Source organism: Lactuca sativa, chromosome 8 (assembly GCF_002870075.4).
Source record: "Lactuca sativa cultivar Salinas chromosome 8, Lsat_Salinas_v11, whole genome shotgun sequence".
Classification (NCBI taxonomy): Eukaryota; Viridiplantae; Streptophyta; class Magnoliopsida; order Asterales; family Asteraceae; genus Lactuca; species Lactuca sativa.
In genome coordinates this window covers 31,015,727-31,027,911 of record NC_056630.2, presented here as the reverse complement: position 1 = coordinate 31,027,911, position 12,185 = coordinate 31,015,727, and the positions used below count along the sequence as shown (strand labels likewise).

Genomic DNA, 12,185 nt, shown 5'->3' with positions numbered 1-12,185 from the left:
TGGAGCTCGGAAATGTGTCGAATGCCTTCGCGAATGTCTGTTACCACGTTCAAAGTCGACTTCTCCCGTTTCTATCTTCGGCTACTAGAGAAAGAGATGGAGGTTTAGTGGATCTACAATCTGTCTTTAGACAATTTTCATTTGAATATATTTGTAGATTTTCTTTGGGTTTAGATCTAAATTCACCCGAATTACCTTTTCATATTTCTCAATTCTCTGATTCGTTTGATCTAGCCACAACATTGTCGGCTAAGAGAGCTTTGTCTGCTTCTCCACTGATATGGAAGGCGAATAGGATACTGAATATGGGATCGGAGAGAAAGCTCAAAGAAGCAGTTCAAAATGTTAACTTTCTTATAGAGCAAGTCATTAATCAAAAGAAGAAAGTTGGGTTTACAAAGAACCAGGACCTTTTATCAAGATTCATGGTGGTATCCGACGACCACACCTTTCTTAGAGATGTGATCATAAACTTCGTTCTTGCAGGACGAGATACAGTTGCCTCAGCCTTAACAAGTTTCTTTTGGCTAATCTTAAACCATCCAGAAGTCGAGTCCAAAATAAGGCTTGAACTTGATCAACTGGTGAATGAGAATCAAGAATTTGCAACGTTCGAACAAGTGAAAAAGCTGGACTATCTTCAAGCTGCAATATACGAAAGCATGCGACTCTACCCGCCGATTCAGTTTGACTCCAAATTCGCAGTTGAAGACGATAGATTACCCGATGGAACCTTGGTTAAAAAGGGAACGAGGGTCACATTCCATCCATATGCAATGGGTCGGATGGAAACCATATGGGGCAAGGATTGCAAGGAGTTTAAACCGGAAAGGTGGTTGAAGGGTGGGATCTTCAATCAAGAAAGTCCATTTAAGTACCCAGTTTTCAAGCCGGGTTAAGGGCTTGTTTGGGGAAGGAAATGGCATTGATGGAAATGAAAACGGTGGTACTATGTTTGTTACCCCGGTTTAGCTTTAGACTTGTAAACTCGGATGGTGAACTTCAGTTTGAACCGGCGTTAACGGCCACTGTGAAGAATGGGGCTTCCAGTCATTGTTAGCGAGAGAAATCATGTTGCAAGTCATTGATTTTTCTTTCTTTAAAATATATAATCCATCTTTTATAATCCAGAGAGTATTATCTCCGATTTCCATCTTTTATATATATATATATATATATATATATATATATATATTATATATATATATATATATATATATATATATATATATATATAAGCATTTGTATTGTATTTCACGCTTAATAAATACTTGTATCAAAGTTCTGCTTAAACGTACTTCTACACATATTGAGCAACTTGCCATGCATGTCCTATTATTATGACCATCTTTTAAGATAAAGAAAGTATATTAATAAGATGATCCAGAATGGAAGCCAAATTACATGCAACGTACATTTAGTTAGCATATAATGTTAATAATAGCAAAGTAATAAGTGAAACAACAAATTTGGGCCGATGATTAATTAGATGCAACCGCCATTAGGCCACTTGCCATGAGTATGACGTAAGAGTTGTCGAGATCTTTATCTGGACTATCCGTGGGTTTCATACCTTCTAATTAAGGTTCGAAACACTACTAGAAAAACAGCATTTTACAACGTTCATTGTGCGTCGTAAAAGGCTCAGATGACGCGCAAATGCGCGTCAAGGAAGACCCTGTCATAAAGAGAGACGACGCGCATTTACGACGCGTATATACGACGCGCGTTTACGACGCGCGTTTACGACACGCAATGCGTATCAAGGAGGCTCTGTCATAAAGGAAGACGACACGCATTCACGTGTTGTAACCTTACGACGCGCGTGTTAATGACACGCAATGCGTATCAAGAAAGCCCCTGTCAAGAAAGGCGATGTCATAAATGAAGGTGACACACATTTTTGCGTATCGTAATTTTAATTTTTTTTTTAAAAAAATTATTTATAAATTTACTTATTTTCATATTAAATTTGCATTTCATGTCACATAATGGAAAATAAAATACCATTTATAAATAATACAATGCACTACACAAAAGTTAATGTTATACAAATAATCATTCCAATAGTAGATAAATGTAATAATACAAATAATCATTCCAATATTAGACAAATGTAACATTTCAACATTTTTTTATATAATTAACTAAATTATTAGCCAAATTTCCTAAAATACCAACATACTTTTCTATGAAGAGCATTAACACTATTCTTTTCCATCAAAAACTTCAAAACCTGCATAATTAATTTAATGTATAATCAACTACAGGTCAATAAGGTAGGTTTAAGCAAAAAAGTTTCATAGTAGTAAGATTTTACTTACCACTGTTGTTAATGACATTGAAAGAAGCAACCCAACAAACAACCCCTCAGAAGGATTATTACTAAATGAAACAAAAAACAAAGTTAAAAATTCAAGTATTTTGTGACAACCCCGGAACTAGGGGCAAGGCTATTTTTACCCATGGTTTGACCTAATACATGATAATAAATACTTGTTTAACAAAAAGAAAAATGATTTCTCACGTGACATCACTATCAAGAATTGATGAAAGAGGGTACTCCACACTGTATTGCCAACAAGCTTGACACCAACACCTGAAAGCTGGAAAAAACAATAACATAAATAAAAATAAATGTAAGATTTGAGATAATAGATGCATGTGTATTAAAAACAGACACTTTTATTAACTTTTTTGGGATAAATAATGGAGTAATAAAGATTTGAAATTTAAATATGAACATACCGGCCATAGGTTATCTTTGTCAAGCTTGGAAGCTCCTTCTTCGGCTTGGTTGAAGTAAAACCTAGTCCGATTAATCTTCCCTTTCATGAATTATCTCCAGTTATCAGTCACTCTTCTTGAGTAAACATCATCGTAAACATCATCATCACATAGCCCATATTGGGCTAGCTCATCTTGAGGAAGATACACTTAAGCTACTACTACCACTTCTCTACAAACCCTTGTTTCTGGGAAAGCATCAAAACCACACAAAAAAAATCCTAGAATTGGAAAGTGCAATAAGGTAGGATCCAATGTTGGTGAGCTTCACAAAAAAGTCTTTTTCTTTCGACTCAAATTAAAAAAATATTGTGATGAGTTTTTGTTGCAAACTGAATTATGCAGATTCTCCATCAGGACATAATCTAACCCTCGCTGGCCCTGTCGATATGATAGCTCTTTAGGTAACACATAAATAACTGCACCGACCTTTTCCTCTCTCTCTCTCTCTCTAGGTAACACATAAACAACTGCTTAATCATGTTCCCAGTCACCCGGAATGTGATCACTGGAGTCCTTTTGGGTGCTGTTATATGTGCTACAAGAACATGAGTCTGAGAAGAACCCCGAGTTATCACTGGAGGAGGAAGATTCCTACTCCAGACTTCGGTATCGGTAACCAAGATAAGAAGTCGGCTGGTAATTACAAGCCTGCGAAGGTTCAGTGGAGTGAACGAATGTTTTGTGTTTTTATGCATCTTGATGCTGGATTATTGAGCTACGTATTGATCGTGGGGTTCGTGGGGAGCATCTAAAAAACAAAGCAAACAAAAAAAAATGAAATTGCTTGACTAATAACATAAAATAAAATAAAAAAAAGATAAAAATACCTTGCATAAAAGAGCATGTATGCACCTTTTGTTAATACATGTTGAAGATCCACCTCGTTCACCAACATTGACATGATATAACTCATATAAACATAAGCATAAGAAATGAAAGGTGGTATTTTAGAAAAAAAAGTGGTGAATACATACCATGGTGTCGTTAAATTTGAACCATTGGTTGTGATGATTCTTAACATAGCAAACATAATGACCAGAAAAGGCATCATTCATTGTATCTACATGAACCACCACCCCATAAAGCCTGTAAACTGGCGACTTATCACTTGACCCACTAACATATGGAGCCATGTCTAAAATCTCTGGGAACTCAACCGATTTGTTCAGCTTCCCAAATTTAGCACACTGTAATACAATCAAATTCAGTAACATAATAAGACTTGCACAAATATCTTTTGGTAAAAAAATATTACATGAAATCTCTTCAATGAAATAGTAAGCACATTAGGAGCCTCCAATAACATCAGTTTCTTTCTGACTTTCTCATAGGATTTACACCTTAAGAGCAAATTAATTAATACACTATATAACAGTGAAAAGGATGTGATCAAGAAAAGATAGGTGAACTAACACCAAAACCAACCTGCTGCATTTGTACTTGTTCTGGGGAGGAGTTAAAAAACAGAGAAAGTAAGTCGGCTTCCCGACCTGCTGGACGGGCTGGTTTCTAGTCTTGTTGGTGTTATTATTATTATATAATCATGTGTTAAAAAGATACTTGTCTTGTGATCTTTTCGACATTTTAAGAAAACTGGTTGGACTTGGGTTTTTATATTAATATCATGGGTCAAGAACATCTGAAACAAATCATTGTTGATTTGTTGGGCAAGGCCTTTTAATCCGGATTCTAGTGAGCCAACTATATGCATGAAAGTGTTTGTATCAAGGTTCAACATGTAAACAATATGGCTGTTGAATAAAACCTCCAAAAATAAAGCGGCAACAATGACTCACCACAGATGATATAGATAAAGAAAACTAATATTAATCATATCTAAAGTGACACTAATATTAAGTTAGATTACTTTTTTTTATATATCATATAAATTATAAAAAGCATAAAAGAACTAATTATATGGATAAAGAAAACTCACAAGGTTACCAAAGCCAATGTAGATTGGCTTTGGGCCAGCTTCAAGCCAGCGTACAAGTTCTTCAGGGGGTTTGTAGTTTGATGTGAGATCAAGGAAACAAAATCCAACCACATAAATTTTAGGTCCCCAATCTGTTAATATTATGATTTGATTAATCCATCTCATATAATAAAGTCTAATAAATAGTTAATATAGGGAAAATTTACCTTTTGGTTTAGGAACAAGATGAGGACTCCATATGTATCCATGTGGAATATCATTCTCAGAGCCTTGAGAACCACTAGAATAAGTGATAGGTCGCAGATTCAACTTTTTCTTCCAAACATCATTTATCATGTCTCGAATTCCAAGCCAGATTAAAGAGTCACCTATCTGATATGAAAACTACAACAACACATGTAAAATACAAAAATTAATTATGTAATAGAAACTAAAAGAACTACTAATATTAATGATTGAACTTACTCCATATCCAGCTGATTGCTTGACACGGGATAGAGGATGAGGAAATTCCTCCTGTTGAAGAAACTCCATGTTTAAGTTAGACAATATCCTACCTCAATCACACTCTGGGATAAGGATAATGGGTTCATCATCAAGATAGCGAACTGGATCTCCATAAGGGCCCACAATCAGAAGCATATCGTCCCAATACAGCAATACACTGTCCATTCCACACCAAGCAAGTTGCTCTGGAGCTAGGGTAGAATGTAGAAGAAACAAAAACAAGAAATCATTATATAAGGAGAAGATAATGAAACCTGATTGAAGCCTTGAAGTTGCAGGGATGTCAAAGTGAAGACAGAAAGAAGAAACAATTTATTTGTAAGAGAAGACACATGAAGAATGTACCTTTTGGGAGTGAACCAAGAAGGAGTAGGATCAGATGGGTCTCCTTGACAGGCGGCGCGTAGGTCAGCGACGGTGGCGGAGAGGAGAGATGGGTTGGAGGAAAAGGCAGAAGTGTATGCTTAGGTTGATGGCGAGCTTTGGCTTTGATTTCGTTCGAGACCCAGTTACATTTGTTTTCTCAGCCATTGACGGCGGTTTGTGGAGACGATGATGGCATCGTGGACTACGACATGGCGTTCCGATCTTGAACCGGTATCTTGAGATGGCGGAAGTGTGTGCTTAGGTTTCTAGATGCACTCAAACTCTTAAAGCTTATCGGGTTCGATGTTGGTGGTGGCAACTTAGGGCTTGCACACACACAGAGAGAGAGAGAGAGAGAGAGAGAGAGAGAGAGATGGAGAGAGAGAGAGAGAGAGTGCAGAGGTAATGGAAGACGAGCCGATTCAAAAGGATGTTCTGATTCAAAAGGATTATTAGGGTTCTATTGTAGGATTCTAGTGTGGATTGAGTTTTTAAGGTTCAATGGCGGTGGCAGTGGCGATGGCTTAGGGTTTACAGAGAGAAGGAAGGAGTGAATGAAAAGGGAGATATTACGGAGAGAGGGTAGAAGCGGGGTTCTTCAAAATTTTAGAATTTCAGATGATTTTGTTTTCCCCCTTTAAAAACGCGCGTTTAGGCAAAAAAATATAAAGCGACACATTTAGAGGACGCACACTTTATGAAAGATGTCCTCCGCATTTCTTTTTTTTCTTTTCTTACACTAATTTTAGGGCACGCACAAATGCGTCTCCACTATCCTTCAGATTTTGCAAAATTGACATTATTTTATAGGGCACACACCAATACGCGTCATCTATCAGCGAGTGTCATTGTTTGCGCGTCATTAAAGGGCTTTTTCTAGTAGTGAAAGTACGTACTTATATTTGAAGTTGAACAAAATTCTACTATATGCTCCAATTAATACATGTGTCGACTGCTTATTATATATATATATATATATATATATATATATATATATATATATATATATATATATATATATATATATATATATATATATATATATATATATATATATATATATATATATATATATATATATATATATATATATATATATGCTCCAAGTCAAATAACACAAATCTATATATTTGAGTAGGATTTACATGGAACAATGTTCATTTTGGGACCACATGTGTTGCATCACGTGAAGTAAAAAAGGAACGACATGCATATCATGTGACTTGCCGTTTTTGGCCACCTGAAATTTTTGAGTAATATGCAAATTAACGTATGGTGAACAATGGAACACATGAACTGCTGGTGGTTGTCCTGTCGTTGTGGTCACATGTTACTATAACGGGGCCCTTTACATGGACGAACGTTCCTTGTTATTAAGAGGCTGGAAAGTTGATAATCAATGTGACATTAATTATCAATGGGATATAGAAAAGGCATTGCAGTAATTGCACTCTAAATTAAAAATTATTTCGTCCCCACATATGTTTGATATCAATCTTTTATTCTTTTTGTGTGTTCAATGAAAAAATTTTAAAGAGTAAATGTAAATGTTTATTAATTTTTTTATCAGCAAATCTAATCTACCTAAACTACTATTTAATTTTATTTATGTTTGATTAAAGATGAAAACATTTGATACTGCTAAATTAGAAGTTATTTTTTTGTTTTTTTGTTAATTAAATGTTACAAATTTAAATGATGTATTTTACTGTATATATATATTTTTAAGTTGATCACTAACAGTGATTTTCCATCCTTTTAATGCACATGTAGGTAGGTACATATATATACACATCATTGTTTCTTCTTTGCCCTGACCATGCTTTCTATTCTATTTAATTTATAGTGTGGTCCTAGAGATCCATCCTTGTCAAAGGCCACATTGAGGATGGGCAATTTTTATACGGCTGTTCATGGAGCCTGTGATAAAATAATATCTATTTTAGGAGATAGCTGGATATTTGCCACATGTAATACACGTTGTAAAAATGTCCAAAGAGGCCTAATACAAGAAACACCAAGAGTTGTAGTCATCAATACATGGTGTAGTCATGATTTTCTTCGAGACAAGTTGAGTTCATTTGATTATATTTTGAGGTGTATAGGAAATATGGAATGCACACTCTGATAACTAATGAGGACTCGAGAACATGGGGTTCGTGAAATCTTTCATGGTGGGATTTCAAAGGGTATCACCCCCAGGTCTAGGAGGCATCCTTTGTGGGGTGTGGGGCCGTTCCCTTGACGGATTTCGACGCAATTAGTGACGAAGTTTTGACGGAATGATTGGTTGCAAATACACCCACAAAATACCGACAAAACCCTTTGACCTAGTTTGACCCCATATACCGACGGATTTTTGCGGACCAACTTACCGATGATTTACCGAAAAAAGTGTTATATGACATACCACCGACTAGAATATTGACATAACCTGTTTGACCATATATGTCGACGCCCCGCTTGACCATATATGTCGATGCCCGACATAAACTTATGATAATATTCATATTCTAACGTAAAACTAATTAAACATTACAACAAAATATGTCAAATACACACAAGTACATATAATTACCAAATGTTTAAGAAAAACTAAGAAATCCAATTATTAAATGTTTAAACAAAAACTACTTTGTGGATTAGCGGAAAGGTTGAATTGTCACAAAATCATAACAATTTGTTCTTCTATGTTTGTTTGTTTCTGTTGCATGCTAGAAATTTGATCATGTAACATTGACACCTAAAAATGGTAAGACCAACGTGTTTAAAGATTTTTATGTTTAAAAGTCATTATACAATGATATTTGATAATGACATATGATCCTATAAGGTCATATTTAATAGCAAGTTACTATTAATTTATTTATTAAGTAATTTGATTATTAGTAAATATATTCAACACTTTAGGGGTGAGCAAAGACCAAAACGATAAAAGAAAAACCGCAATAAACCGTAACCAAAAAACTGAATCCGACGCAAAAACCGATGGTGCGGATTTTATTTTTTTGAAAACACGAACTTATTGGTGTTGTGCGGTTTTTATCTAGAAACCGGACCACCAAAACCGAATCATACCACAAGCTTATTAACAATAAAATAAATCGCTAATTTATATTATACAGTTATACATATTATTTAAAAAACTAATAAATTATAATTTATACATATATTATATATTGAACCTGACGGTAATTAGTAATTATATATTAGGTTTAATATGTGAGTTTGTCAGTTTGTGTTTGTGACTTAATGATTATGTGTAAAGTGTAAATATTATGTGGGCTACAACTTTCAAGCTTGTAACTTCTAAACACAAATTGAATAAAAAAAAGCTTGAGAATATGGGTTGAAAATGAAGTGATCAAATAAACAACATAAAAAAAATCAAAATTACAACTTCTAAATGTGATGAAACGAAATTAGAACATGTCATACAATCATAAATCTTCACATGAACACCACGGTTAAAAAAATCATACCGGTGAACATAAAAAACCGCACAATATGTTTTACTCGATTTAAAATCGACACCGAACCGGTAACAAACCGAAACCGCACTCAAAAACCACAATGTCGAACCATTGAAAAACTGAACCCAACGGTTTTTAGAATTCAAAAACGCATCTTGCGATTTGCGGTTCGATTTGCCCTAAAACCACATCAAACTGCACCATACTTATCCCTACAACACTTGCATTTAATTGGAGATTTAATTGAAGAATTATTATTGTATGAAAATAATATTTTAACAACTAATTAAGAAATGATAATAAAAGAGAATAAAACTAGTAACCATTTCGTTATGGTGTAAGTAGCTACTTATACCTTGAGTAAAAGACACTTGGCCCAATTTGACTCATCAAAACCATGAGTTGCTTAAAAGGGGTTTGAGTGTAGTCTTGCTTCTTACATCTTTACATGTCATAAGATGGTTTCATATTTTCATTAAATGACTTCTTTGAATTGGTGATTTGTGGAAGTAAATATAAAGAAGTGTCGGTCAAAAAAATAGCTAGTTTTTGAACATGTTTTTTTTCCTTTAAAAGGATGCAATATTTCAATAATATGAGCTCTTTCTCTCTTTCTCTCTCTCTCTCTCTCTCTCTATATATATATATATATATATATATATATATATATCCTCTCTCTCTCTCTCCCTCTCTCTCTCTTTCTCTCTCTCTCTCTCTCTTTTCTTGCAAATTGGTGCTAGATTTGAAGGTTTATAAGTTGCTTCTCCCTAAGAATTTTTTGGTATATGTCTTAAGACTTAAAAAAAAACTTATATATAAGTGAAGATTAGCGTTTTTGGTGGTTTAACCTTGCTTGGTGGATACTTGTAGAGAGCTTCTCCTTTGGAGCTTCATGCATCACTTCATCAACTTCCATCTTCCATGGGAATCTAAATCGTCAAATGTTGTAACACCTTTCCTTCTATGTTAGATTTAATCGTCTCATACTTTGCAAAATGATCATTGGTGGGTTAAAAATAGTTTTAAGTTTATTCACAATTTTAAAGTTTCTGTTGCCTTTTTTTTTACTATTTTTAGAAAACCGATCTCTACCCTAATAAATGAAAATGTTATCACCACTTGTCATTCTCTCATTTATTTGGCCACATGTCATTTTGTCATAATTTTGAAATATATTTATTTTCCATTTGTCAATTACTTCATTATTCATTTCCACTATATCATTAATTTAGTTTTTATAAATTAAACCTACTATAATAACTATTAATTTCAAATTTCAAATTTCAAATTTGAAATTTCAATTTCAATTTCAAATAAATTTACACTTTAAACATTTGTATTTAACATTTTATTATAATCAATCGTTTAGTACATGAGTCTAACAATTAAACACATAATTTTAATTAATTTATTTTTTGCATGTTTTTTATTTTCATAATTTTCACTTATTTCATATTTCAAATTCAAATAAATTCTTCATTTAATCGCTCCTGTTTAACATTATGTTTTAATTAACCTGTATAATATACGTGTTTCACAACTAGTCATACTAATAAATGAAAATCCTTTTGCCACATGTCACATTTTCATTCATTTTGACACATGTAATTTTGTGGTTAATTCTTAGAAATTAATTTCCATTTGTCAATTTGTGATAATTTTTGATTTTCTTAAATAACTATCTAATTTTTAGGTTATAGAAAGTAATTAATGTGTCATTAATTTGTTTCCTTATATTTTTCAAATTTTAATATGTTTCCTTCAAAATATACATGTGTATGTACAAAACCCATGATTATGTTTGTAGGAACATCCAACCTTTCCTCAGATCCGGTCCTAATAATCGTCTTAAGTGATAAAGTTCTTAACTGTATGACTTTACATGGCTAAATAGAGCTCAAAACGAAACCCTAGTTTCCTGACACCTTCTAATATCCAAAAACTCATGCATTGGTGAATGGAAACAACCAAGATCTCATTTTTATGACTTATCAACCTCAAAAACAACAAGAAATGACAACCACAAGGTCTGGAGTAGCTCATACTCATAAAACCCATGATTATGGGACAAAAGAACATGAAACCAAGAAGCTAATAAGATCTAACACATGGACCAACAATGTACAAAACCCATGATTATGTTTGTAGGATGCTAGCTAACTTTATGACTATTACATGTGTATGTATGTTTTATATGGGTAGAGCCTGATTATATGGGCGGGGCCCGAATGACATGGGTTGGGCCCGACTGTTTGGGCTGGGACCAAAGAATGTATGTTGGGTTAGGTTCGTTCTTGTTTGAAATATGGTATTTTGAGGGAAATCACTAAGCTTTTTTATTGTGATTTGTGTTTAAATTGTTTTCAGGTACTTTTGGTTCAAAAGGAAAGAGCTTGGCATGATCGCATTGCACACCCCAGATTTTATTTATGTATTACCCTTTGATTTTCTATTGTTGTTTGAGGATACATTATCATATTCCGATTATCTTTTTATTGGAAATGAATGAATGTTGGTTTTTGGATTATTCTAAAAATAATTTTTTTACCATGAATTTTTATGACGTTACAAGTTGGTATTAGAGTCTTGGTTTGAGGGATTGAGACACACTCTCGAGTGTGTTTGAACTCAAACTAAGGAGTTGTTAAAAATATTGTAACGTCCCAAAAATATGATCTAAAAATTTCATTTTTAATTTAAATAAACCAGTATTCCAAAAACATTATTCATACATCTCAAATGAAAATAGTATCTCAATAACATAATAATCAGAGTGATTTCTATAAAGTGGAAGTGGTGTGTGCGATGCAGTCATCCCGAGATCTTCCCCTTGGAACCGGAAGTACATGAAACATAAAATGAAAATTGTAAGCACAAAATCAGGAAAAAAAACGAAAAACCCCCCAAATTCTTAACGGTTGTAGTGGTGAAGGAGAGAAGTTGGAATGAGGGTGGATTCGTCGGTGGGGAAGGCCGAAGGTGGTGAAGGATGGACGGTGGTGAACGGCTGTTAACACAAAAAAAATGGGTTAAAACTTTGAAAAAATAGCAACAAAGAAAAAATTAGGAGTAAAAAGCTGGAAGGAGTGATTACCTGCTGCTCATCGTCAGTT

The 12,185-nt window shown here is 33.9% G+C and overlaps 2 protein-coding genes and 1 long non-coding RNA gene across 3 annotated transcripts in view; 2 read left to right on the top strand and 1 right to left on the bottom strand.

Moving 5' to 3' along the window:
* Window positions 1–1,130, top strand: part of LOC111900751 (cytochrome P450 94C1) — a 29,182-nt gene extending 28,052 nt beyond the window's left edge. The window contains 3 exon segments of the mRNA XM_052766343.1: window positions 6–885; window positions 888–1,033; window positions 1,035–1,130. Coding sequence (XP_052622303.1) covers window positions 6–885; window positions 888–1,033; window positions 1,035–1,088 — 1,080 coding nt within the window. The 3' untranslated portion in view covers window positions 1,089–1,130.
* Window positions 1,131–3,477: 2,347 nt separating this feature from the next.
* LOC111900775 (sterol 3-beta-glucosyltransferase UGT80A2) lies at window positions 3,478–5,260 on the bottom strand. Its single transcript, XM_023896654.1, has 6 exons — window positions 5,192–5,260; window positions 4,933–5,110; window positions 4,727–4,857; window positions 3,765–3,977; window positions 3,618–3,670; window positions 3,478–3,538 (listed from the first exon to the last, which is right to left on the bottom strand). The coding sequence occupies exons 1-6, from the start codon at window positions 5,258–5,260 to the stop codon at window positions 3,478–3,480; spliced, it is 705 nt and encodes a 234-aa protein (XP_023752422.1).
* A 4,431-nt stretch (window positions 5,261–9,691) lies between these two features.
* LOC122195503 (uncharacterized) lies at window positions 9,692–11,622 on the top strand. The gene is made up of 2 exons (XR_006185746.2): window positions 9,692–10,015; window positions 11,440–11,622. It is a non-coding gene; the product is annotated as an uncharacterized LOC122195503 (long non-coding RNA).
* Window positions 11,623–12,185: the final 563 nt, after the last annotated feature.